The sequence below is a fragment of the Oncorhynchus mykiss genome, chromosome 17 (assembly GCF_013265735.2).
Source record: "Oncorhynchus mykiss isolate Arlee chromosome 17, USDA_OmykA_1.1, whole genome shotgun sequence".
NCBI lineage: Eukaryota > Metazoa > Chordata > Actinopteri > Salmoniformes > Salmonidae > Oncorhynchus > Oncorhynchus mykiss.
This window is the reverse complement of record NC_048581.1, coordinates 80,375,296-80,401,561: the sequence shown is the minus strand read 5'-3', so window position 1 is coordinate 80,401,561 and position 26,266 is coordinate 80,375,296. Positions and strand designations below refer to the sequence as shown.

The following is a 26,266-nucleotide window of genomic DNA, read 5'->3' as shown; positions in this document are numbered from 1 at the left end:
TTTGGCTGGGCAGCCAGCTCTAAGAAGTCTTTGTTGTTCTAAACTTCTTCCATTTAAGAATGATGGAGGCCACTGTCTTCTTGGGTACCTTCAATGCTACAGACATTTTTTGCTACAGAAATGCTACAGATCTGTGCCTCGACACAATCCTGTCTCGGAGGTTTACGGATAATTCAGTCGACATGTTTTTACTCTGACATGCGCTGTCAACTGTTGGACCTTTTATATAGACAGGTTGAATTTACCACAGGTGGACTTCAATCAAGTTGTAGAAACATCTGAAGGACGATCAATGGAAGCAGGGTGCACCTGAGCTCCATTTCGAGTCTCCAGTCTCATATCAAAGTGTCTGAATACTTATGTAAAAACTTTTTTTTATACATTTGCAAAGAATTCTGACAACCTGTTTTCACTAGGTTGAGGGGGAAAAAACAATTTTGTAAATTTAAGAATTAAGCTGTAACTTTTAAAAAATTGGAGAAAGGGAAGGTGTCTGAATACTTTCTGAATGCACTGTATGTAAATCTTCAACTAGTCATTGATTGCCATTGGATAACTGCAGAGAGCTGTGAAAGACTACAGACAACTATCAGTTTACCTTCCATGGAACCTGGTCTGATAAGGTTAAACCACAATAGCTAATTAGTGTCCTGGTTTTACAGTAAAGTGTTTACATTCATAGAAATAACAGTGAACAAGAAAAAAATTGTTCACGTCATACTTCATGTGGTTGTAGATAAAAATACATTTTAAATTGGGTTATAGCTGATGAGTACTCACTATTAAATATATTTGAAGGCACTAAAATCATTCCATGAAGGACCTCCTATTTTGATCTTTTGATGCGAGACCAAAAATGTTTTTGTACTGCATCCAAACCCAGTGAGGCGTGCATGACGAGACTAGCCAACCACTAAATTTAGCTCTGTTCCTGTACAACACAGTGTGGACGGGCAATGCGTCTATCTCCCCCTCCTCACTGTACCCCTGATGCTTATGAAGGACTTGGTAACCATGGCAACAAACAACATCTGAACAGAATGGTCAGATCAGACGGTAAAGCGTGAAGAAGAGGGAATAAAGATCTCTGACTTAAAACAATAAGTCAGAAGCTTCCATCCTGTCAACAGCAGATCAAACAGGTAAAGAGGAGCTTCACACACCTGCTTGATGCAGAGATCTCTCGCTGTTCTCTTCTCACCAGTGATTTCATGCCGTTTTAGGATTTCCTTGCTGTTGTGTAATGATCAAACGTGTTTGGTTTTCTGTTGTCCTAGGTGCTGATGGTACCAATCTATGTTTTTGTTTTATACTAAATCTAGTGTGCATTGAGGTTGATTTAATCAATGTCCACCAAGTGGGGGGTGAAATACATGCAATGGTCATAGCGTTCTGAAAGGCAACGTCTGTTTCCTAGCTTGGTGTTGTGCATGACCATCTGTTCCCTGTCACCAGTGCTTCACAAGAATTAACCTTTGAAAGTTCCAAGCTCATGCCAGGGATCAGGGGCATGTCAGTGGCTGGTGGCCAAGCACCGACCTGCGTCAGACCTGGGAGAAGAATTTACATTTGAGTCATTTAGCAGACGCTCTTATGCAGAGCAACTTATATGAGTAATTCGGGTTAAGTGCCTTGCTCAGAGGCACATCGACACATTTTTCACCTAGTTGGCTCGGGGATTCAAACCAGTGACCTTTCAGTTACTGGCCCAGTGCTCTTAACCGTTAAGCTACCTGGTTATTGTATGGTACTTACAGTAGTATTATGAGGCTGTATATTACACTGAAAAAATATATAAACACAACAAGTTAAAAAATGTATAAGGAAATCAGTAATTTGAAATACATTCATTAGGCCCTAATCTATGGATTTTACAAGACTGGGAATACAGATATGCATCTGTTGGTCACAGAGACCTTAAAAAAAGGTAGGGGTGTGGATCAGAAAACCAGTCAGTATCCGGTGTAAGCACCATTTTCCTCATGCAGTGCAACACATCTCCTTTGCATCGAGTTGATCAGGCTGTTGATTGTGGCATGTGGAATGTTGTCCCACTCCTCTTCAATGGCTGTGCAAAGTTGCTGGATATTGGCGGGAACTGGGACACGCTGTCATATACATTGATCCCAAACATACTCAATAAGTGACATGTCTGGTGAGTATGCAGGCCATTGAAGAACTGGGACATTTTCAGCTTCCAGGAATTGTGTACAGATCCTTGTGACATGGGGCCGTGCATTATCATGCTGAAACATGAGGTGATGGCTGTGGATGAATAGCACGACAATCGGCCTCAGGATCCCGTCACGGTATCTCTGTGCATTGACGTCACGGTATCCCTGCCCATACCATAACCCCACCACCACCACGGGGCACTCTCTTCGCAACGTTGACGTCCGCAAACCGCTCGCCCACCTGACGCCATACACTCTGCCATCTGCCCCGGACAGTTGAAACCAGAATTCATTCGTGAAGAGCGCACTTTTCCAGCATGCCAGTGGCCATTGAAGGTGAGTATTTGTCCGCTGAAGTCTGTTATGATGCCAAAATGCAGTCCGGTCTAGACCCTGGTGAGGACAAAGAGCACGCAGATGAGCTTCCCTGTTTGTGCAGAAACTCTTCAATTGTGCAAACCCACAGGTTCATCAGCTGTCCGGATGGCTGGTTTCAAACGATCCCGCAGGTGAAGAACCCGGATGTGGAGGTCCTGGCGTGGGTACACGGGAGGGCAGTTGGATGTACTGCCAAATTATCTAAAATTATGTTGGAGACGGCTTATGGTAGAGTAACATTGCATTATCTGGCAACAGCTCTAGTGGACATTCCTGTATTCAGTGTGCCAGTTGCAGGCTCCTTCAACCTGAGACATCTGTGGCATTGTGTTGTGCAACACAACTGCACATTTTAGAGTGGCCTTTTATAGTCCCCAGCACAAGGTGAACCTGTGTAATGATCATGCTGTTTAATCAGCTACTTGATATGCCACACCTGTCAGGTCGATGGATTAACTTGGAAAAATATAAATAAATGCTTTCTATAACAGGGATGTAAACACGCTTTTGTGCACATGGAAAATTTCTGATATCTTTTATTTCAGCTCATGAAACATAGGACCAACACTTTACATGTTATGTTTTATGTTTTTGTTCAGTGTATGAAATGAGCTATGGAAACAACTAGGGATGCACGCTATATCAGTGAGCATATCAGAATCGGATGATATTAGCTAAAAATGGCAACATTGGCATCGGCCCGATGTCTGTCTAGTTTAGCGCCGATATGCAAAACCGATGTCAAAGCTGACGTGCATACCTATATAACGTAAGTAGATGACATAATGACGCCACGAAAAATACACACTACAAGAGAACAAAACCAGAAAAATACTAAACTCACACTTCCAACAACTAAACAAGTTCAAGTCGAGCACTCATTTGAAGGAGTAAGACGTTTTCAGCAAGACAACTCAAAGGCGAAATCCATTAACGCCAAGATAATGGAATTCATTGCCCTTGACAATCAACCGTTCTCTGTCGTGGATGAAGTTGGCTTTCACCGACTGATCGAGCACCTCGAGCCCAGGTACACACTACCAAGTAGGCGCTATTTTTCAATTGTTGTACACAGTGTTGTTGAAATGCACATCTATGAGCTAGTTGCTATGGGCATCACTGCTATTAGCTTCACGACTGACATTTGGACCAGCGATGTCAGCCCCATGAGCATGCTGAGTCTGACAGCACAGTGGGTCGACGAGGATTTCGTACTGAGGAAAGCCGTATTGCATGCTCAAGAATGTTGCTGGTTCTCATTCCGCTGCTGCAATTTCAATGGCATTTGATAACCTGTTTTAAACTTGGAAACATGAACACACTCCTAGCGCCATTTGAACAAATGACTTGAGAAATAATCTCATCAACTGTGTCTGCAGCAGACGTGATACCCTCTGTCATGGCATTGAAACACCTGCTCAACAAAACTGCCGGCACAGACCGTGGGGTTAAAACTTACAAAAGTACTTGAGGCTGTGAACAAGCAATGGAAATGGACACAGTGACAGTGCGCACCGAGGAAGAGAGGCCACAAACAGACAGCTGAAACTTCACTGCTTGACATTCATGATGAAATCCTGGTTGAGAATGAAACGACTGAACAAATGAACAACGAAACAGCAAGTAAGTGAAAGAAATAGGTTTTGATTATGTTTTAATGGTAATGGGGACATACGTAAATGCCAACAAAATACCTTTTTGGTCAGTGTGTTTCTGTGTAGCCTTTATTTAACTAGGCAAGTCGGTTAAGAACAAATTCCATGTCACAATACAACAGGAATACAGCAGGTTAGACTGTGATGCCTAAGATACATTTTTACTTGCAATCATTAACGGGCGTTAGACTCTGTTCCTTTTTTCTTCCTTTCTTTGTTGGATTATAACAGGATATAAAGAGGACTACATGAAGTATGTCTTGCATGTAATGGACATAAAAAAAAAGGACTTGTCTTGCATTATATTTACAGTTCCTTGCGAAAGTATTCGGCCCCCTTGAACTTTGCGACCTTTTGCCACATTTCAGGCTTCAAACATAAAGATATAAAACTGTATTTTTTTGTGAAGAAACAACAACAAGTGGGACACAATCATGAAGTGGAACGACATTTATTGGATATTTCAAACTTTCTTAACATATCAAAAACTGAAAAATTGGGTGTACAAAATTATTCAGCCCCCTTAAGTTAATACTTTGTAGCGCCACCTTTTGCTGCGATTACAGCTGTAAGTCGCTTGGGGTATGTCTCTATCAGTTTTGCACATCGAGAGACTGACATTTTTTTCCCATTCCTCCTTGCAAAACAGCTCGAGCTTAGTGAGAGGTTGGATGGAGAGCATTTGTGAACAGCAGTTTTCAGTTCTTTCCAGAGATTCTCGATTGGATTCAGGTCTGGACTTTGACTTGGCAATTCTAACACCTGGATATGTTTATTTTTGAACCATTCCATTGTAGATTTTGCTTTGTTTTGGATCATTGTCTTGTTGGAAGACAAATCTCCGTCCCAGTCTCAGGTCTTTTGCAGACTCCATCAGGTTTTCTTCCAGAATGGTCCTGTATTTGGCTCCATCCATCTTCCCATCAATTTTAACCATCTTCCCTGTCCCTGCTGAAGAAAAGCAGGCCCAAACCATGATGCTGCCACCACCATGTTTGACAGTGGGGATGGTGTGTTCAGCTGTGTTGCTTTTACGCCAAACATAACGTTTTGCATTGTTGCCAAAAAGTTCAATTTTGGTTTCATCTGACCAGAGCACCTTCTTCCACATGTTTGGTGTGTCTCCCAGGTGGCTTGTGGCAAACTTTAAACGACACTTTTTATAGATATCTTTAAGAAATGGCTTTCTTCTTGCCACTCTTCCATAAAGGCCAGATTTGTGCAATATACGACTGACTGATTGTTGTCCTATGGACAGAGTCTCCCACCTCAGCTGTAGATCTCTGCAGTTCATCCAGAGTGATCATGGGCCTCTTGGCTGCATCTCTGATCAGTCTTCTCCTTGTATGAGCTGAAAGTTTAGAGGGACGGCCAGGTCTTGGTAGATTTGCAGTGGTCTGATACTCCTTCCATTTCAATATTATCGCTTGCACAGTGCTCCTTGGGATGTTTAAAGCTTGGGAAATCTTTTTGTATCCAAATCCGGCTTTAAACTTCTTCACAACAGTATCTCGGACCTGCCTGGTGTGTTCCTTGTTCTTCATGATGCTCTCTGCGCTTTTAACGGACCTCTGAGACTATCACAGTGCAGGTGCATTTATACGGAGACTTGATTACACACAGGTGGATTGTATTTATCATCATTAGTCATTTAGGTCAACATTGGATCATTCAGAGATCCTCACTGAACTTCTGGAGAGAGTTTGCTGCACTGAAAGTAAAGGGGCTGAATAATTTTGCATGCCCAATTTTTCAGTTTTTGATTTGTTAAAAAAGTTTGAAATATCCAATAAATGTCGTTCCACTTCATGATTGTGTCCCACTTGTTGTTGATTCTTCACAAAAAAATACAGTTTTATATCTTTATGTTTGAAGCCTTAAATGTGGCCGAATACTTTCGCAAGGCACTGTAGGTTGTTTTCTCAATTATTATTAACAATTGAATCCAATGAACTGAGCAGGCTGGGCTGATATGCTTATAGCCTTGCTAGGACTTTCAAATATGAGCATGCATTTATAAGATTGTGCCGTTTTATTATTTCTATTAATATTATCTATTGATGTTACAATTTTTTTTTCTGACTGTTTTCCATGTTACTTGGTTAGTTCTCTTAAGCATCCTCATAGGTATTTATGTTATCATGGGACTGCCCATATTTCCCTCTGGCCAATGTCAATTGGTGGCCAAGGTTTTGCCTTAGGATGCAAAGGTGCGTCCTTTGGGTTCTCTGCCTTCGCTCAATTTAAAATGATTTCAATAGCAAAAGAAGACCAGCCTTCTGAATCAGCAACAGTGAAGGGCTTCCCCATCCTGAAAAGGAGAGGAATATTTTATCATATTGAAATGATTGATTCTATTGAAAAAGCTGGATGTTTTCTACTGAGGGGTAATAAGTGGCTTTTTATTATCTTCAGCAAGTTAGGTGAGAGCACAGTCTACTTTTGCTTCCATACATTTCATAAAAGGGACATTGTGTGTCTCCTTTAAACAGAATATGCACGGACAGTTTTCCTTGTCTGTCACAGTCAACAGACTGACAGTCTTATTATCCTAGACCTAATCTTTACTATTGTGCCAATGTCCATCCATTTTCAATTCATTTGAATGCTTTGTCTCCTAACATAAAGTTTTTTGTATTGTTTACGTGACCCATTCAAGCAATGAAAGACCTGAATGGACCACAATTTCTAAAGTGAATTAATTCCCGACAATGACCATACAAACAGGATGGTAATACACTAAATGGGGAGAGATAGGAAATGGTTTTGGATGTTGGGAGCATTGGCCTTGTGGCATTATGCTACAGTATGTAATGAATGACGTTTCATTCCCTTCCAATGATTAAAATACAAACCAGAAGAAACATAGAAATTGACCTTGTTTAATTTTAGGTGAGCATTTATTCCAGTGCTAATGATTTGTTTCCTCTTTCTGGTCATCCATCGATCTTTAACAATGATCGTAATGTGCTGGGTGCTTATTTGTCCTATTTCACACCCGTTGACTCCAATGCTTCCCACAATTGTGTCAACTTGGCTGGGGATGTTCTTTTGGGTGGTGGACCATTCTTGATACACACTGGAAACTGTTGAGCTTGAAAAACCCAGCAGCGCTGCAGTTCTTGACCCAAACTGGTGCACCTGGCACCTACTACTATACCCAGTTCAAAGGCACTTAAATCTTTTGTCTTACCCATTCACCCTCTTAATGGCACACATACACAATCCTTGTCTCAATTTTCTCAAAAATCCTTCTTTAACCTGTTAACAAATGACATCAATAAGGGATTACAGCTTTCACCTGGATTCACGTGATCAGTTTGTCATGGAAAAAGCTTAAAGTTTTGAATACTTTTTGTATACTCAGTGTATATTTAGCATTTGTTTATGCTGTAGTTTTGTGGTTGTTGCATCCTGAATTATAGTCCTAAATAGACATTGTTCCAGACTGTTGATATTGCTGTAAGGCAGAGTCTTTGACAAAGAACAATGTCTAACTTGTTTGTCTCAGTGGTGTTGTGACAAGACTTTTTGCGTATTCAGGATTGAGTTAGCACAGAGGCTCAGGCAATACAGCAAAGTATTATGAATGTTTTTGCATTATGCTAAGCATTATCTCTGTTAGCTATATCATACTCACTGATTCATGCTGCGTCTCGCAATCATTTTGTTTGCTGAAACTGATTTTAATTGTTGCTTTGCTAGGAAAACAAAAATATATAATAAAAAGCGAACAAGGGGTTTACCAGACATAAAACCAATTTCAAAAGTGACCCCTGAGCCGACACTTCACTATTAGAGCAAGAGGCGCATAGCGAAACCGTAATGGGATTTTAGAACTAAGTGTCACAAGGCAGCATGTCATTACGAAGCAGTTATGTGCGTGTGTGAGAAAATAGTAGATGCTGTAATACAGAGACAGCCAGGCAGGCAGCAGTTGTAGGGACCATTCCCCCAGGAGCCATGCTAGGGAAGGGGGCTCAGCAGGAGAAGATTGGCACACTGTACTTTGGACTTCAAACCACTCACAAATCACCAGTTAGTGATGCTGAGCTCTGCAGCTTTCAGGTGCAAGATAAAGGAGGTGCATACTGTAGTTAGTATATATACACACACACACACACACATGCACAGACTAAACATTATGAATAACACAAGTATTGTAAATTATTACACATTATGTTAGCATGTATGTATTTGGCTATACTCTTACACCTGCCTTCTTTTACCTGGATTTAAAGGAGACTGCAGGAGGGGCTCCAGATAATGTATTGTGAACATGAAATATCTTCCATCTAACATTTTTCCTATTGTGTACGATATAGTGCTGAGGACGCAGTACTGAAATATTCATTAGATAATACACAGATACTCCCCCACTGGGAGGGGAGCTAGGGATAAGTGTAAAGGATACCTGTGGCCTGCCCTATCAGCTCCAACTCCCTAATGTTCCCAGTTATCTAGGCCCTCCCCACAAACAGCCCAGCCCTCCTGGTTTACCTGTTTCCTGGCCATGCATTTTTCCCTGTGACGAGGAGGTGCTGATGATGTAAAAGTGGGGTTTAGTGGTAATTCGCTAGGAGTTCAAAACTCATTATGGAAGAACAGCAGGTGTTGTACTGGCCTCATCATACTGCCATTGTTTACAGTTTGCTCGTTGTGGAAGCTTCCTTAGCCTGGCATCCTTGATCAACCAAACCTAAACTATTCGGTTTCACCAAAATAGCATTTCTCATTAATATACAATATCTCTAGGAACAACCGCTTACAATTTGTCGGATTTAATCTGTCCTTCCCAATCAAATAAGCGTTTTAAAATAGGTTTTTACACAGGGTCTCTCATTTTCCACCTGTAGAAGTGGGTGATCACGTGAGCGATTACTCTCAAGTGACGGCGTGGTCTAGAATGGACTACAATGGCAGCCCACAGGCGGAAAATGGGATTGTTCCTAGAGATATTGAATATGTCTCTGTGGATGGAAAACTTTGTTTTGGTGAAACCGAATAGTTTAGGGTTGGTTGATCAAGGATGCTGGGCTACCGAGGCTTCTGCAATGAGCCACCTAAACAAATGTTTTTAAAGATTTTTATTTAACCTTTTATTTAACTAGGCTCTTTGCAGGACGAGGGAAACTACAGAGCAACCAGAAACACATTTTCAGAGGCTTATTTTAGTGTATGTATGGAAGGGGTAAAGGGTAAAAACAAAAATGTGTGTACTCACACACAAGCGGCTTATGAAAATGTGCTGGCAAACCTGCTGGCACCACTCTTATATTATCTCTGTTATACAACCACCTAGACTATGGAATAGAAATGGAATGTGCTGCAAGCTGACAGAGGATTACAGGCACAAACATACCGCTGCAGGTGTTGCTGCCAAAGGATAGCCACAAAATAAGAAGTTCATGAAGCTAATGCCTTTAAGACAAACATTTGGGGAGTGATGTCGAATATAAGGTCATCCAAAACCTATGGACTAAGGTTTTGACAGACTTGACCCACTTAAAGATCTATAGTGTTGTCCATTACAGTGCTGACTATCAAATGTACAGCTAAACTCTAGATGGACATGACAATCATATGTCATCATCCCCGTTGTTTTCTAATTCTAAACTCTTTTGTTGTCAATTTTACAGTAGGATACATTTACAGTAGGCTACATTTACTAGAGGTACTGTAGAATCAGTGTAGATAACTTCTGTCGTGGAATGGGTTTGTTTCTCTTGTGGAGTGGGTCCGGATCAGCATGCACAATGGACTAGTACCACTCTCTTTATGAATGGAAAAAAGATATACAGTATCAAACAGAAATTAAATTAGTATAGTTGCAGGAGATATGACAACACAGAACAAATGGCCCATGTATTTTTACCAGTTGCAGTAGTAGAATTGCATGAGGTGAGGCTGATTTACAGTATCAGCTTCACTGTGCTTTTCAGTCAACGAGTCAGGCAGTATGTATCTCTGGAGCCCTGATCCTGTAGTTATATAGTAATGAGTCCCACTGTGGCCCACACTACACTCATCCTCCTCTTCTCCTTTCCTCTGTCTTCATTCCAGGAACTCATTCTCTCCTTCCCGTGCAGATGATTGATTCACGACCTGAAACAGAACTATGCGCTCTTCTCTCTTGCTGCAAAGTGTTTGTTATTTCCCTCTCCTGGCTGATTACTATCAGTCTACCAGTCAGATGGAGATATTGCCTGCTCCGCTCCGAACCAACGCGGACAGGGCTGCTGCTAGAGTTGAAGCACCATGGGTACATGGAATTTAATTACTGCTTTGAAAGCTCTTGTAATGAACAGCCAAAAAAAACAGACTTCTCTGCCAGAGTGTAGACTGTAGATAGCTAATGGCTCTGGCTTTTTGTGAGTTTATTAGAAAGAAAAACAATTCTGGATGCAATCATTCTGGCTCTGAAATGATACTTCAGTCTTCTCTCCTGGCCCAGAGTGCTATTCTGGGAGATGGGCTCCTCTAGACAATGGAGTGTTCTTTACGTGGTCTAGTCCAGGGGTAGACAACGACATTGAACAAAAATATAAACGCAATATGCAACAACTTACACTTCTTAAAAGGAAATCAGTCAATTGAAGTAAATTCATTAGGCCCTAAGCTATGGATTTCACATGACTGGGAATACAGATATGCATCTGTTGGTTATAGATACCTTAAAAAAAGGTAGGGGGTGGATCAGAAAACCAGTCAGTATCTGGTGTGACCACCATTTACCTCATGCAGCGCGACACATCTCCTTCGCATAGAGTTGATCAGGCTGTGAAGTGTTGTCCCACTCCTCTTCAATAGCTTTTTGAAGTGGCTGAATATTGGCTGGAACTGGAACACGCTGTCGATCCAGAGCATCCCAAACATACTCAATGGGTGACATGCTGGTGAGTATGCAGGACATGGAAGAACTGGGATGTTTTCAGCTTCCAGGAATTGTGTACAGATCCTAGCTTATACCATAACCCCACCTCCACTAAGGGCCACTCTGGTGGCTTATGGTAGAGAAATGAACATTAAATTCTCTAGCAAAAGCTCGGATGGACATTCCTGTAGTCAGCATGCCAATTGCATGCTCCCTCAACTTGACATCTCTAGTATTGTGGTGAGTGACAGAACTGCAAATGTTCAAGCGACCTTCTATTGTCTCCAGCATAAGGGGCACCTGTGTAATGTTCATGCTGTTTAATCAGCTTCTTAATAAGCCACACCTTTCAGGTATATGGACTATCTTGGCAAAGGAGACTTTCTCACAAACAAAAATTTAAACAAATTTAAGAGAAATACGCTTTTTGTGCATATGGAACATTTCTGTTATCTTTTATTTCAACTCATGAAACATGGGACCAAAACTTTACACGTTGCGTAATTTTTTTTGTACAGTGTAGATTCAGCCGCGGGATGATTTTTGTCAGAGTGGATGGTCGGTCGGGGGGCTTGATCATACTGTAAGTATAATCATTTCCAAATGACCACAGTTGAGCCAAAACATACCTTGATTACATTGAGACCGGTGATGTAGTGGTAAAAAAAAGTGGGTAAACTATCAACTCCAGTGGGCGATTGGGGACGAACGACCACCGATATAAACCAACACATCTAACATTTTTAGAACAGTATTGTTTGATTGCACAGATTATCTTTTTTTAGTGAAGGAATTGCTTTACTCAACAGCCTCTCTGTCTGCTTGCTTTCTCTCTCTCTGTCTCCTCCTGCATTGCAGCCTGCCTCAGCCTCACCACTGTCTGGTTCATCACTACACTCTGTTAAGCTATTTTAAAAATAGATTTTTATATACATGAGAATAATATTACATTTTCTTTATATTTAAATTGTCTTTATAATTCACTACATTTTAGGTACCACAGGCTGTCCCAACACAATTATACAAAAGTCAAAAAAAAAAAAAGGCCCTTAGTTTACTCAAAAATGTTGTATTCTAGACCCATTTGAAGAGAAACAAGTTGTAAATGCTTTTGATAAGATTACAGATTCTCTCCGGGGAACCCACATTGATCCCTGACCTGAAGTTTGGGAACCACTGTACTACTAACATCTCTCTGCTTACTTCTCTCTGCGTCTCCTTTGCCTCCTGCATTGCAACCTGCCTCACCACTGTCTTTCTCAGTAGTTATTTTGTTATGAGAACTTATAGTAGCCTATCTTTTGTTAAGATTATAGCTAGCTTAATTTCAGTAAACTGCTCCTCCTGAGCTTTGTTTAATGTTAATTTCTAACTTCTAGCCACTTAGCTAGCTATATGTAGCGAGAGCCCTTGGCTTGAACTAGCGAGTTAGCTGGCCACCTGAGTGAACTATCAGTGACTATTTTTACCAGTTGTTCACAAAGAGTATGTTTTGGGGGGGTCTGTTGACACAATAGGAGTCGAGGGATGTTTCAAAAATGTCTCACAAGCATCTCACAAACCCACTGTTTGCGGCGTCTGTACTTGCCAGCGTTGATGTGGACTGAGGTAGTATGTTTCCCATCTCGTGCCGTGGGCGAAGTTTGCCATTGGGCAGAGTAGTGAATGCTCTGCTAACAAGGCAAATCCGGGGGAGCATGCAAACATAAGGAGCATACCTGAATCATGATTCCACTCGTTCAGATAGGCAGGCGCGATTAGAACTCAGATCAAGAATATTAGCATTCTGAGGTTTAATCAACATTGGGAACGCAATAATAATGATAACTAACTAAATAAAAAGGTGAGTAAACGCTATTTCACAAATAGAAAGTTACGTATATGGCGTTTACGTGTGTTTACCCTCCACTACAGCCCTGATTGAGATACGATCGCATGTCTCTCTTTTTATTTGTGGGAATACTTGGGAACAGATTTCCTAAATTAAAATAATTGTAAGCTTAATTCATAGTGATTTTGGTCTTTTTTGCAAAAATCTTTGGGGGGGGCAAAAGAATCACTCGCAGCCCGGTTTTGGCCCACTTTTCAGTGGAGAAGCAGGCTTTTACTCAGCCGTGTTCTAATACAGCACTTTCTCGAGTTGCTTGAAAATCTCAAATGGCTTAGGGGTCTTCCATTTAGAGAGAGTTATTCCTTCGGGTCCCATGGTTCAGAGCTTCAGACCCAGGTTAACATTTACCTAATGCCCATTAAGTCTCTAGCCTGGTCCCAGATTTGTTGTGCTTTTGCCTATTCCATTGTCATTGTCAAGCCATGACAATTCCATAAAGAATTGTCAAGAGAACAGAAACAGACTGGCACCCATGCTATTAAATATCAGCGTGTTCCAAGACATTATTTACTGCTAACAATAGGTCACAAACACATGTCCTCAAATTTCTGATTTGAACCGTAATCAATAGACTCCTCTGCCTGTCTGTCGGTTTAGACCTTTACCTGCTTCCCAGCCGTAAGTGAAGGTTCACACTGAGCATAGGAGATGCCTCATAGATCATGAATGATCGGTCTGAGTGTTGTCAGAAGACAATTAGTGTACTATCGTGTATACCCAATGAGATTTTTTATCAATTCAATTACTCACCTAGATCTTTGCATTTCGGTTGCTTCCTATACAATGGCTACTTTTTTTGGATGATAAATGTTGAAATTGCTGAAATAACGGACTGTGCTTTTATTGCATACACTGTACTTGTACCCAGTGGTGGAAAAAGTACTAAATTGTCATACTTGAGTAAAAGTAAAGATACCTTAATAGGAAATGACTCAAGTAAAAGTCACCCAGTAAAATAGTACTTGAGTAAAAGTCTAAAAGTATTTGGGTTTTAAATATACTTAAGAATCAAAAGTAAATAGAATTGCTAAAATGTACTTAAGTATCAAAAGTAAAAATATATTATATTAAGCAAACCAGACGGCACAATTTTCTTATTTTTATTTTATTGACTGATAGCCAGGGGCACACTCCAACACCCAGACATAATTTACACACAAAGCATTTGTGTTTAGTGAGTCCTTCAGATCAGAGGCAGTAGGGATGACCAGGGATGTTATCTTGATAAGTGTGTGAATTAGACCATTTTCCTGTCATAATGTACTTCTGGGTGTCAGGGAAAATGTATGGAGTAAACAGTATATTATTTTCTTTAGGAATTTAGTGAAGTAAAATTTGGCAAAAATATAAATGATACCCCAAAAAACTACTTAAGTAGTACTTTAAATTAATTTTACTTAAGTACTTTACACCACTGCTTGTACCTAACTATTTTTTTGCTCCTAATACAACAAGATTAGAACTGATTTGAAATCAGTAGCTATTACTGCAGCTTTGGTATAATGGTTCATTTACAAAGGCCAAATGCCTTTCCTGTTTATCATTCATTTTCCCATTGTTTCCTCATGTATTCGTGATCCTTCCATAAGGACGTGTTATTTTCCTCTACCACGGAGTGAAACTCGCATTGATTTTCCACCAGAGATGCGCCATAATTTTTCTTCTCTTAATAGGGACATGACTGATGACACTCCAATGAGATGGCACCTCAGTCAAATGCACTCTCCTCCTCATCCTCCCACTTTATTTCACTCTGCTTTCTACTGCCAAATCAACAGGGTTGTTCAGCAACCAGAAACCCATCCAAAGAGGATCATATTTATGTATTCAGGGAACTGTATGCTCTGTTCAGAAATAACCAAATCTACTGCTGATGCTGGTGGTATGAATTGTCCAAAGCTGAATAGTGTGTACGTATTGGACCAGGGACATTTATGAACACCAATTCAGTTCCAAAAGTAATTTTTAAAAGGTTGTAAATTGCCATTCTGCCTAATAGCTAAATGAAAACAGGAAGTTATCCTAAATTCATAAAAATCTCTATTACATTGAGACATTTGCCAGCTTGTCTTTTATTCCATGCATCTTTCCCCACTGCTACATCCTTTCAGAGTAGTCTCTATGAGATACAGAGAGCAGACCAAGGTGGTAAAGGGCTGTCTGACTCACTATTGAGTGAAAAGAAAGCAGCCTTCCAGATTACTGGAGAGTTCAATCTTTTTGCAGGAGAGTTCTTGTGAATAATATTGAGTCCAAAGTGACAGGCATATATGACGGGCATATTCGATAAACACATTTTGAAAACGATAAGTGCATGATGTTCCTCTGCCTATTTTGTGCATGGATTGAAAGCATTGATTTAAAAACAACAAAAATCTGCAATTGTTAGTAATGAAATGCTACATACTTTGTCATAGCATTGCATATGCTGTATACATGCTGTATACTGTATAAGAACAGCAAGGTAATATACAATAGGCTTAGGTCATGGTGCTCTTAAGTTGTTTAGTAGTGAGGTGGAACTTGGTATCTACTGTTGTACAATGTGTACTATTATAGCAACAATATGCTATGTCTTGGTAACAGGTGGTGTTGGTGTGATCTCCCTGTGTAGCTGAGGAGCTGCCATGCCATTTGGCTGTTTGACACTCGGGGAGAAGAAGGATTACAACAATCCCTCAGAGGTGACTGATAAATATGACCTGGGACAGATTGTTAAATCGTGAGTATTCCTTCACAATGACTGACATTCCGTAGTCTGAGACTTTAACTAAATAGTAAAAGAATGCTTCTTCCACTCAGTATAGCTTTTAGTGAAATGTTTATTTTGTTTGCTCTTGTGTGTGGTCCTTGTTTAGGGAGGAGTTCTGTGAGATCTTCAGAGCAAAGGACAAGAACACACTCAAAATGTTCACCTGTAAAAAGTTTCTGAAAAAGGATGGGAGGAAAGTGAGAAAAGCTGCCAAGAATGAGATCCTGATCTTGAAGATGTAAGTTACATTCAGTTTGGCTTATGCATTATTTCAGAGCTTTACCCGTGGCATCTGGAATGCCACAGGAATCAAATCAATCAAATCAAATTGTATTAGTCACATGTGCCGAATATCTTACAGTAAAAGGCTTACTTATGAGCCCCTAACTAACAAAGCAGTTAAAAACAAAATATGAGTAAGAACAAGAAATAAAAGTAACAAGTAATTAAAGAGCAGCAGTAAAATAACAATAGACGACACAACAGTGTGGTGCCTGAATAGCAACCTATCCCTCAACGTAACCAACAGAACAGTCTATGACTAGGGTAGCTGGAGTCTTCGATAATTTTTAGGGCCTTCCTCTGACACCACCTGATGTAGAGGTCCTGGATGGAAGGAAGTTTGGCCCCAGTGATGTAGTGGGCCGTATGCACTACCCTCTGTAGTGCCTTGCGGATGGGGGCCGAGCAGTTTCCATACCAGGGAATGATGCAATCAGTCAGGATGCTCTCGACGGTGCAGCTGTAGAACCTTTTGAGGACCTGAGGACCCATGCCAAATCTTTTCAGTCTCTTGAGGGGGAATAGGTTTTATTGTGCCCTCTTCACGACTGTCTTGGTGTGTTTGGACCTTGTTAGTTTGTTGTTGATGTGGACACCAAGGAACTTGAAGCTCTCAACCTGCTCCACTACAGCCCTGTCGATGAGAATGGGGGCGTGCTCTGTCTTCTTTTTCCTGTAGTCCACAATCAAAGGAGATGTCTTGATCACGTTGAGGGAGAGGTTGTTGTCCTGGCACCAGGTCTCTGACCTCCTCCCTATAGGATGTCTTGTCGTTGTCGGTGATCAGGCCTACCACTGTTGTGTCATTGGCAAACTTAATGATTGTGTTGGAGTCGTGCCTGGCCTTGCAGTCATGAGTGAACAGGGAGTACAGGAGGGGACTGAGCACGCACCCCTGAGATGCCTCTGCATTGAGGATCAGCGTGGCGCCCCCACCGGAGGAATCCCAGAACATATTCCAGTCTGTGCTAGCAAAACAGTCCTGTATCTTAGCATCTGCTTCATTTTTTATTGATCGTGTCACTGGTGCTTCCTACTTACATTTTTGCTTGTAAGCAGGAATCAGGAGGATAGAATTATGGTCAGATTTGCCAAATGGAGGGCAAGGGAGAGCTTTGTATGTTTCTCTGTGTGTGGAGTAAAGGTGGTCGAGTTTTTTCCCCTCTGGTTGCACATTTAACATGCTGATAGAAATTTGGTGAGACGGATTTAAGTTTCTCTGCATTGAAGTCCCCGGCTACTAGGAGCGCCGCCTCTGGGTGAGTGGTTTCCTGTTTGCTTATGGCGGAATAGAGCTCATTCAGTGCGGTCATAGTGCCTAGATCAGTCTGTGGTGGTATGTAGACAGCTACGAAAAATACAGATAACTCTCTAGGTAGATAGTGTGGTCTACAGCTTATCATGAGATACTCTAACTCAGGTGAGCAAAACCTTGAGATTTCCTTAGATATCGTGCACCAGCTGTTATTTACTAAAATACATAGTCCGCACCCCCTTGCCTTACCAGGTGCCGCTGTTCTGTTCTGCCGATACAGCGTATAACCAGCCAGCTGTATGTTGATAATGTCGTCGTTCAGCCACGACTCCGTGAAGCACAAGATATTACAGTTTTGAATGTCCTGTCGGTAGTTTAATAAATGTTCTGCGTAGGTCGTCAACAAAAAAAATTCTCCAAAGATTCCCTGTTTGCTAGCAGAACGGAAAGAATACAAAATGCATTAATCATTTTGTTAAAATTTCACATTTATGCAATTGAAATGGAAAAAACACCATAGAGGTAGTTAACTACAAATGACTTAATACCTGTTACTAATTACTGAAGTTACACATACTGTTCCCATAACATCCCCATTACGTTCCCATAACACCACTCCTGTTCTGCTTGAATTCTCCATTAGCCTTTAACAATGGAAAGTTCTTTGACTACCATAAACTCTGAAGCAAGCAAAGGAAATGTACCTTTTCTAGTTACAGTAACGCAATATCTCTTTAGCAGTCTAGTCTGAAATTAGCATGGAGTAGGACCTGTAATGAAAGAGTCACAGACCCCAATCTGTAATTGAAAAAAATATATATTCAAATGTAATTAAAATACTTTGGTGATTAAATTAATTTAGACATTAACTTCCATTTTTTAATAGAATATGCCAATCAAAATTCCTTGAAAGACCAAATAAAATGTATTATTAGCGCACGTTAGTTTACTGCTGTAATGAGACCGATCTCTAGGTTGAATTAATTCATCCAAATTTCACTGAAATTGGAAATGGTCCACTTTCCATACAGATCCAAATATCATCAAGTCACTCATACAATATTACAAGTAATGTCCATTTTTGCACTATACTGATTTTATTCAATGCATGAGTAGGCATTTCATCTGAATTTAACTTGAATGGGAAATGGTCCAATTTTCTAATGTTTATTAAATCATTAAACAACTAATACATTTGATCAAATGTTATGTCTTAATGATTCCTAGTCAATCTTGGTTTAAAGTTGCTCAATATATGACTTTGTTTTTCTGTTTCCATCTGTGACTCCCTCCCTCTTTCACAGGGTTAAACATCATAACATCCTCCAGCTGGTTGATGTCTTTGAAACTAGGAAGGAATACTTCCTCTTCCTGGAGCTGTGAGTGTTATTGGAGGTTATTGAGTGACATTGGTTAGGGCTTTTTATTTGTTCTCTTGAAGTCATCATGGTTCCGTTCCAATGATTACACCATTAGGGAGTGTACCTACGTCCTGCAGACTTGCCAATGCATACTCTCTTTCTCAACCCCTGTGTGAAATGTCAATTTTCCATATTCTCCTGGAGAATCTCATTTTAGTAAACTCATCTGAGAGTTGATTTTTACTTCTTGAATGTTGCGAGAGGCCTAGAGTACAATTTAGAAATACGACACATGAGTGGTTTTCTCTGGATGTTCTTCTCTGCAGAGCTACAGGCAGAGAGGTCTTTGACTGGATCTTAGACCAAGGCTACTACTCGGAGAGGGACACCAGCAACGTTGTCAGACAGGTGTTGGAAGCCGTGGCCTATCTGCACTCCCAGAGAATCGTCCACAGGAACCTCAAGGTATACTGCGCACACACACAGCACACTGCTCCCATCTGGTGTTTCATAGAGGTTATTACACCATAGGCCACTCAATCGGGTGACAGCATTAGAAATAAGAAATGTACCGTCATTTCTGGACTATTAAGCGCACCTGAATATAAGCCGCACGCACTGAATTATAAAAAAAAAAAAAAATTGTACATAAATAAGCCGCACATGTCTATAAGCCGCAGGTGCCTACCGGGACATTGAACCAAATGAACTTTACACAGCCTATAAACGAAACACGGCTTGTAACAAAAATAAATATGCTTTTAAACGAAACACGGCTTGTAACAAAAATAAATATGCTTTAACGAAACAAGGCTTGTAACAAAATGTTTTTTAAATAGCAGTAAACAGTAGCCTACCAAGAAATTCATTGGTCACTATCTTCCTCCTCCTGTGCACTGAAACCACTGAAGTCATCTCCTTCGGTGTCGGAGTTGAATAGCCTCAGAATTGCTTCATCCGATGTTGGATCGTTTTCATTGTCACTCTTGTCACTTTCATCCGGAGGCAAATTCCCCGCTGAGCTCATGCTGCCCTCTTCAACACGCAGCAGTCCAGCCTTTCGAAACCCGTTGATGATAGTGGATTTTTTGACAATGCTCCACGCTGTCAGGACCCACTGGCAAACTTGACCATAAGTTGCTCTTCGCATGAAGCCCGTTTTAGTGAAGGATTTCTCCCCACTTGTCATCCAAGCCTCCCACTGAACACGGAGCGCCACCTTAAATGCACGATTTACACTGATGTCGAGTGGCTGCAAATAATTTGGGCCATCTGCTTTTCTTCCCTCTGAAAGCTTTTGTTGTCTTTTTGCACTGAGTCAGTTCCTCACGCTGCTGTTTCCAAAGTCTTATCATCGACTCATTAAGGCCAAGCTCCCGTGCAGCAGCTCTATTTCCTTTTCCAACAGCCAGATCGATCGCCTTCAACTTGAAAGCTGCATCATATGCATTTCTCCGTGTCTTTGCCATGATGAGGGTGACAAAATGACTACCGTAATTAGAATGATGGGAAGTTTGAGCGCGCTCGATTTACGTCACATTATGTGACGGTGCTCAGTTTTTTGGCGACATGAATCTTGTGAAAGCGGGAAAAATCCATAAATTAGCCGCGTCATTGTATAAACCGCGAGGTTCAAAGCCTGGGAAAAAAGTAGCGGCTTATAGTCCGGAAATTACGGTAGCTACTTTTCCCTCTGCATTAAAAGAACATTAATTATATGGCACCCTGAGTAATTGTCCAACCTGCCGATTATGTATATTTTTGTCATTTTGTCATATTTCTACATACCAAAAATATCTATTCAGACATACACTTTGTTTTGTTTCACACAGCTGGAGAACTTGGTGTACTTCAATCGCCTGAAGCACTCCAAAATAGTAATCAGTGACTTCCACCTGGCCAAGCTGGAGAACGGACTCATCAAGGACCCCTGTGGAACCCCAGAGTACCTTGGTGAGTTGTTAGGGAATGGGGCAGATCATAGACGTATGGGGGCAAATGGGTTTGACATGACAGTAATGGTGTTTGGACAACTTGAGAGCTATATACTATGTTGCTACCTCCTGAGCATTCCAATGTTCTATTCATGAATATTGGATTGTGTGTGTCTTACTGCAGCTCCTGAGGTGGTGGGACGTCAGAGGTATGGAAGGCCAGTGGACTGCTGGGCCATCGGGGTCATTGTGTATATTCTGTGAGTGTTCACTAGAGTTTAACAGTGTCTTGCCCATACAGTACTCGTGTTATCATCCATCTCAGGTGACTATCAACTATGTCTTGTTTTCTTTCTCCAGCCTGTCTGGAAACCCCCCTTTCTATGACGAAATGGAAGATGACGACTATGATAATCACGACAAGAATCTTTTCCTCAAGATTCTGTCAGGAGACTATGAGTTTGACTCACCGTACTGGGATGATATCTCTGACTCAGGTATAAAACACTATAATTTGAGATCAAATCAAAATGCAGTACTACGTAGCACATTTAGGAACCAGTAGATGGGAAAATAAAGGTTTTTAGGAGTGTCTACTTCTGTTGCACCAGAAGAGAGAAAGAGAAGATGTGTACAAATACCTCGACTAACCTGTACCCCCCCACACAGTGACTCGGTACCGGTACCCCCTGTATATAGCCTCGTTATTGTTACTCTTTTATTTTTTTACTTTAGTTTATTTAGTAAATATGTTTCTTAACTCCATTGCTAGTTAAGGTCTTGTAAGTAAGCATATCACAGTAAGGTGTACACTTGTTGTTTTCAGCACTTGACAAATACAATTTTATTCCATTTTTTTATTTGTTGTACAGCGAAAAGCCTGGTGGCAAGTCTGATGGAAGTGGAGCAGGATCAAAGACTGACTGCACAGGAGGCCATCAACCATGAATGGTATGGATCGATCCAAGATTAAAATACATAACAATTGTTTCTTCTTAAGTTCGCAGTGTGTGTATGTGTTTTGATTGGTTTTCTGTTTACCTGTCCCTTGTTTCAGGATTTCTGGGAATGCAGCGTCCAATAAGAACATCAGGGATGGAGTGTGTGGGCAAATTGAAAAGAACTTTGCCAAAGCCAAGTGGAAGGTATTCTTCCTTTCTGTCAAACAAACCTTTTTTTGGTACTTTTTACAATCATTGTGTAACTTGGCTGCACTGCATAATGTATGAATGTTTAATGTATGAATGTTGTGCATATGAAGTTATATTCATTCACTGCACAGATTCTTTACTTAGATGATAGCATTCTAAAAATATCTTTCTATGGTCTTCCTCTTCCACAGAAAGCTGTACGGGTCACAACAATGATGAAGAGGCTTCGAGCTCCAGAACAGAGGGACTCAGGGGCCTCCAGCCCGGTTCCTGGGGGCTCTACATGCCCTGTCACCTCCAGCAACACTCCAGTACCCTCAGCTGATGCTCCTGAGGGCACCCCTGTCAGCACAGAGGCCTCGGTCACCCTCCAGGTCCCCGACTCACAGAATTTACCCGCCATCATCACTCCTGATGAGCCAGAGGCAGATCCCCTGCAACGGTGTAACGGGGACGCCGCAGTGCCCCTCCAAACACCCCCACAAACACAGGACGATCAGAATGGCTAGACAGAGCAGCACCAGTACAACCCCACCACACACACCCTGTCAATAACACTCCGCCCCACCCTCCTTCTTGCAGCATTAGTGCAGCAACATCTCACTCGGTCTGTTATATCTGTGATTGTTTGAGATGGTCTGTCTATATTAAGCATTGTTTTAAGGATACTCATCCTTTTGAAAATGGTTCAAAGCGTGTGAGGAATACTAATTATTTTGAGCAGGTCTAGGAAATGTCTGTCTCAAACTTTCTCTTCAATTAATTACTTTTAATTTCATGGAAATCTCAATTCTATAAATGTATCTGTTTGAATCTGAATCACACCTTTTAGTGCAGTTCTTAGACACCTACATTACATGTTTGTAATGTCCTGCCTCCTTGGTTCCATCTCTTAGAGAGGCAATTTCTAAATCTGTTTGCTACTGTACCCTAGTCGATATGTTAGTGAGAAATTATCCTCAAAGCAACTAATAACTGCATATTTTGTCTTTATACTCCCGTTTATGAAAAGACGAAAGAAACCTGTGAAAACGTCTGTCTGGTTGATTCATGGTCCCAATAAGGCTTTATTAAGATTTTGCAAATAGTAGCTCATGTTGTATGTAATTAGTTTAAGGTAGTGTCAAGCCTGTTACACGGTGTGGTATCTATGTTTTAAGCATCTTTTAGCTGAGCTGAAGGGTTGCCAAATTATTATGTAAATCTATGAATTGAGCAATATTGGTATTGCTATATAAAACAGACTTTTTTGAATCACTTTAATTGTGACTGATCAGTATGAGTTTTTTGAATCACTTTAATTGTGACTGATCAGTATGAGTTTTTTGAATCACTTTAATTGTGACTGATCAGTATGAGTTTGTTCTCCCATATGCCATGACCAGTTAGGGACAGTAGAACATATTTGTAATTTACAGATTATACACTTGACACATTGTTTTTTCCTCTTTTCCCATGAATACCTGTAAAGCTGAAAAATATATTCTTAATTCACTTATTCATATCATGGGAGCCACCACATAAGTATGTGACGGAACAAAGCAATGATTTTATCAAGCCTCACACATTTACAAGTGTGCTACAAGGTTAATGTATGCTATTAGTATGTGTGTTAATTTAGCGACAACATTTTCTTGTATTTTGAGTAATGTCCCTCATATTTTGTCTCTGTATTCCTTGACTGAAATCTATAATAAAATGAATGGTGATTCACAAGTTATATTTTTGATGCACAATGTATACCAATGTATCATCCTCATTTCATTCCAGAAAAGTAATCCTGTCATCACATCCTGCATCGGGGATCCTGAAATTACACACAAAAAAAGTTAATTTTATTGCCTATGTAGCTAGTTAGCAAGCGAGTTATTTGGTTGTCTTTACTGGATGCACTGAGAAAGTTGACTAACGTTTGATATACTTAATTTTGAGACATGACTAAGTTAATATATAACATAAATAAGATATATCAAATTGCATTAGTCACATGCGGCGAATACTGCAGGTGTAGACCTTACAGTGAAATGCTTGCTTACGAGCCCCTAACCAATTTAACCCGTTTTCCATATGTTAATATAATCATATTAATCTGTGGTGTTTGGTTGTTTCATTAGCTATCTAAGGTTACAGGTTTGTCACAAAACATGATATGCTAAGGCTGGTGGGTTAGCCTGGCTACAAATTGCCAAGTTGCTGGTAACAGCGATGAGTCTTTTTTTGTTGTTTCCATTTACTCGTAGAATCAGATTTTTTTTCTGGCCTCCTGCTCCACTTCATCCAAGTGCCCCTTTCTCAACAGGTAAAATAGTTTTGGTTGGCTTGCTATCTAGATTGTTACAGAAACTTGCGAGCAGGGATGGAAATTAATCTAGCCTGTTAGCCTAAGGCTACTATTTTGACTGGACAATTAGAAAAAGTGCAAAACTAGTGAAATTGTATCTTTTCATACATCCCATGGCACAGATTTTCAACCCGAATGTTTCCGGCCTCGTAGAAATTGCTGTCTCCAAAAGCCCATCTGGCAAGTACCCAAAACCCTTAAATTCCATCCTTGTTTGCAAGCATCCGATTAGTATGAAAGGAACAGCAACTAATGTCAAATGGCGCCAACTAACTTTACCTACGCTGTTCTCGCTCGAGAGCTTGCGTCGTTCGAACACCTTTGCTGAGCGAGTTTATCCAAGAAAAGTTAACATTTCTTGAGTTTATCTAGCGCATTGTTTTTTGTGTAAAGTTAATTTAATCCGTTTTCCAGCGCACTGATATACTTATCAATTCTAGCATTTATGTTTATGGTTTTGACCAATAATTTGGAAGGTTGCAAGTTCAAACCCCCGAGCTGACAAGGTACAAATCTGTCGTTCTGCCCCTGAACAGGCAGTTAACCCAATGTTCCTAGGCCGTCATTGGAAATAAGAATTTGTTCTTAACTGACCTGCCTAGTTAAATAAAGGTTATAAAATGTTACTCATTTCACAGTGGTGTGAAAGTCCTGCGATATGAGCTATGATGCTAATATTTCTCTAAACTCTTCACTGTTGGATTCAGGATTTATGGACCCAAGATCCATAGGTAAGGCTGTGTATTGCGATATGAATGGTCATTAAACACAATAGGCTGAATAATGACTTGATTTCAACACAGTTAAAGTCCTGCAATTAGAGCTACGTTGCCAATATTTGTGTGAACATTTCATGGACCATAGCCAATTCAATACATTCACAGTGCGATTTCAACGGATTGTTATTTTTTGGTAAAATTAAATAATTGTGTTTTGTTCAATTTATATAACATATAACAACTTGTTAATTCTAGTCCAAATATGACATGATTCGACTAGTTGTAGTAAATCAACAGAAGTCAATGGTGAATTAATTTACCAATAAATAAACATTTGCTGAAATTGCTCTGTGGATGTATTAAACTTCAGAATTGCTTTGGTGTCATGCAGTCAAGGCGTGATATTGATCAACCAATGGTGTGTTAGATACCAGCCATGGACGTTTGACACCCCCTCATTTCCATATGGCATAAAGAAATACATGAATAAATATATAAATTAATGAAAGTTTGAATAATTAGATAAAACATACATAATTAAAAACATACAGATATGTCGAGAAAATACATTCATCTGAGTGAGTATTTTAGCTTTTTATGTGTGGATTTATTTATTATACTGAACAAATATATACACTCAACATGTGACAATTTCAAAGATTTTACTGAGTTACAGTTCATATAAAGAATTCAGTCAATTAAAATAGATTCATTAGGCCCTAATGTATGGATGTCACATGACTGGGAATACAGATATGCATCTGTTGGTCACAGATACCTTAAGAAAAAGGTAGGGGCGTGGATCAGAAAACTAGTCAGTAGCTGGTGTGACCACCTCATGCCTCGCGACACCTCTCCATCACATAGAGTTGATCAGGCTGTTTATTGTGGCCTGTGGAATGTTGTCTACTCTTCAATTACTGTATGAAGTTGCTGGATATTTTTTTATTTAACCAGGCAAGTCAGTTAAGAACAAATTCTTATTTACAATGATGGCCTACCCCAGCCAAACCCTATTTACAATGACGCTGGGGCAATTGTGCGGCGCCCTATGGGAGTCCCGGTCACAGCTGGTTGTGATACAGCCCAGGATCAAACCAGGGTCTGTAGTGACGCCTCTTGCACTCCGATGCAATGCCTTACACCGCTGCACCACTCAGGAGCCTGATATTGGTGGGAACTGGAACACGCTGTCGTGTGAAATGTCTAGTGAGTATGCAGGCCATGGAAGAACTGTGACATTTTCAACTTCCAGGAATTATGTACAGAATGGCAAAACAATGGTGCTCAGGATCTCGTCACAGTATTTCTGTGCATTCAAATTGCCATCGATAAAAATGCAATTGTGTTCGTTGTCCATAGCTTATGCCTGCCCGTTATTTGACGCGTCAAACGGCGTTTCTTATTATACTTGCTGCCATCAGTGGATACTGTAGTTTCCATACTGTCAGAGGACTACAATTCCCACTTAAAAGTTACCCTCCCCGGAAATATCAGTT

The 26,266-nt window shown here is 40.5% G+C and overlaps 1 protein-coding gene across 2 annotated transcripts in view; it reads left to right on the top strand.

Annotated features, from left to right (window-relative positions):
- The window catches only part of LOC110494675 (caM kinase-like vesicle-associated protein), a 32,768-nt gene extending 9,343 nt beyond the window's left edge, over positions 1-23,425 (top strand). The window contains exons 1-11 of one of the 2 annotated variants that reach the window (XM_021569956.2): positions 1,014-1,142; positions 15,559-15,694; positions 15,831-15,962; positions 18,566-18,640; positions 18,949-19,087; positions 20,455-20,575; positions 20,741-20,816; positions 20,917-21,053; positions 21,429-21,507; positions 21,614-21,701; positions 21,899-23,425. In XM_021569956.2, the coding sequence (XP_021425631.1) occupies positions 15,600-15,694; positions 15,831-15,962; positions 18,566-18,640; positions 18,949-19,087; positions 20,455-20,575; positions 20,741-20,816; positions 20,917-21,053; positions 21,429-21,507; positions 21,614-21,701; positions 21,899-22,216 (1,260 nt within the window). In that variant the 5' untranslated portion in view covers positions 1,014-1,142; positions 15,559-15,599 and the 3' untranslated portion in view covers positions 22,217-23,425. Of the gene's footprint in view, positions 1-1,013; positions 1,143-15,558; positions 15,695-15,830; positions 15,963-18,565; positions 18,641-18,948; positions 19,088-20,454; positions 20,576-20,740; positions 20,817-20,916; positions 21,054-21,428; positions 21,508-21,613; positions 21,702-21,898 lie in introns of those variants that run through there. The other variant, XM_021569955.2, reaches the window with a different exon arrangement.
- Positions 23,426-26,266: the final 2,841 nt, after the last annotated feature.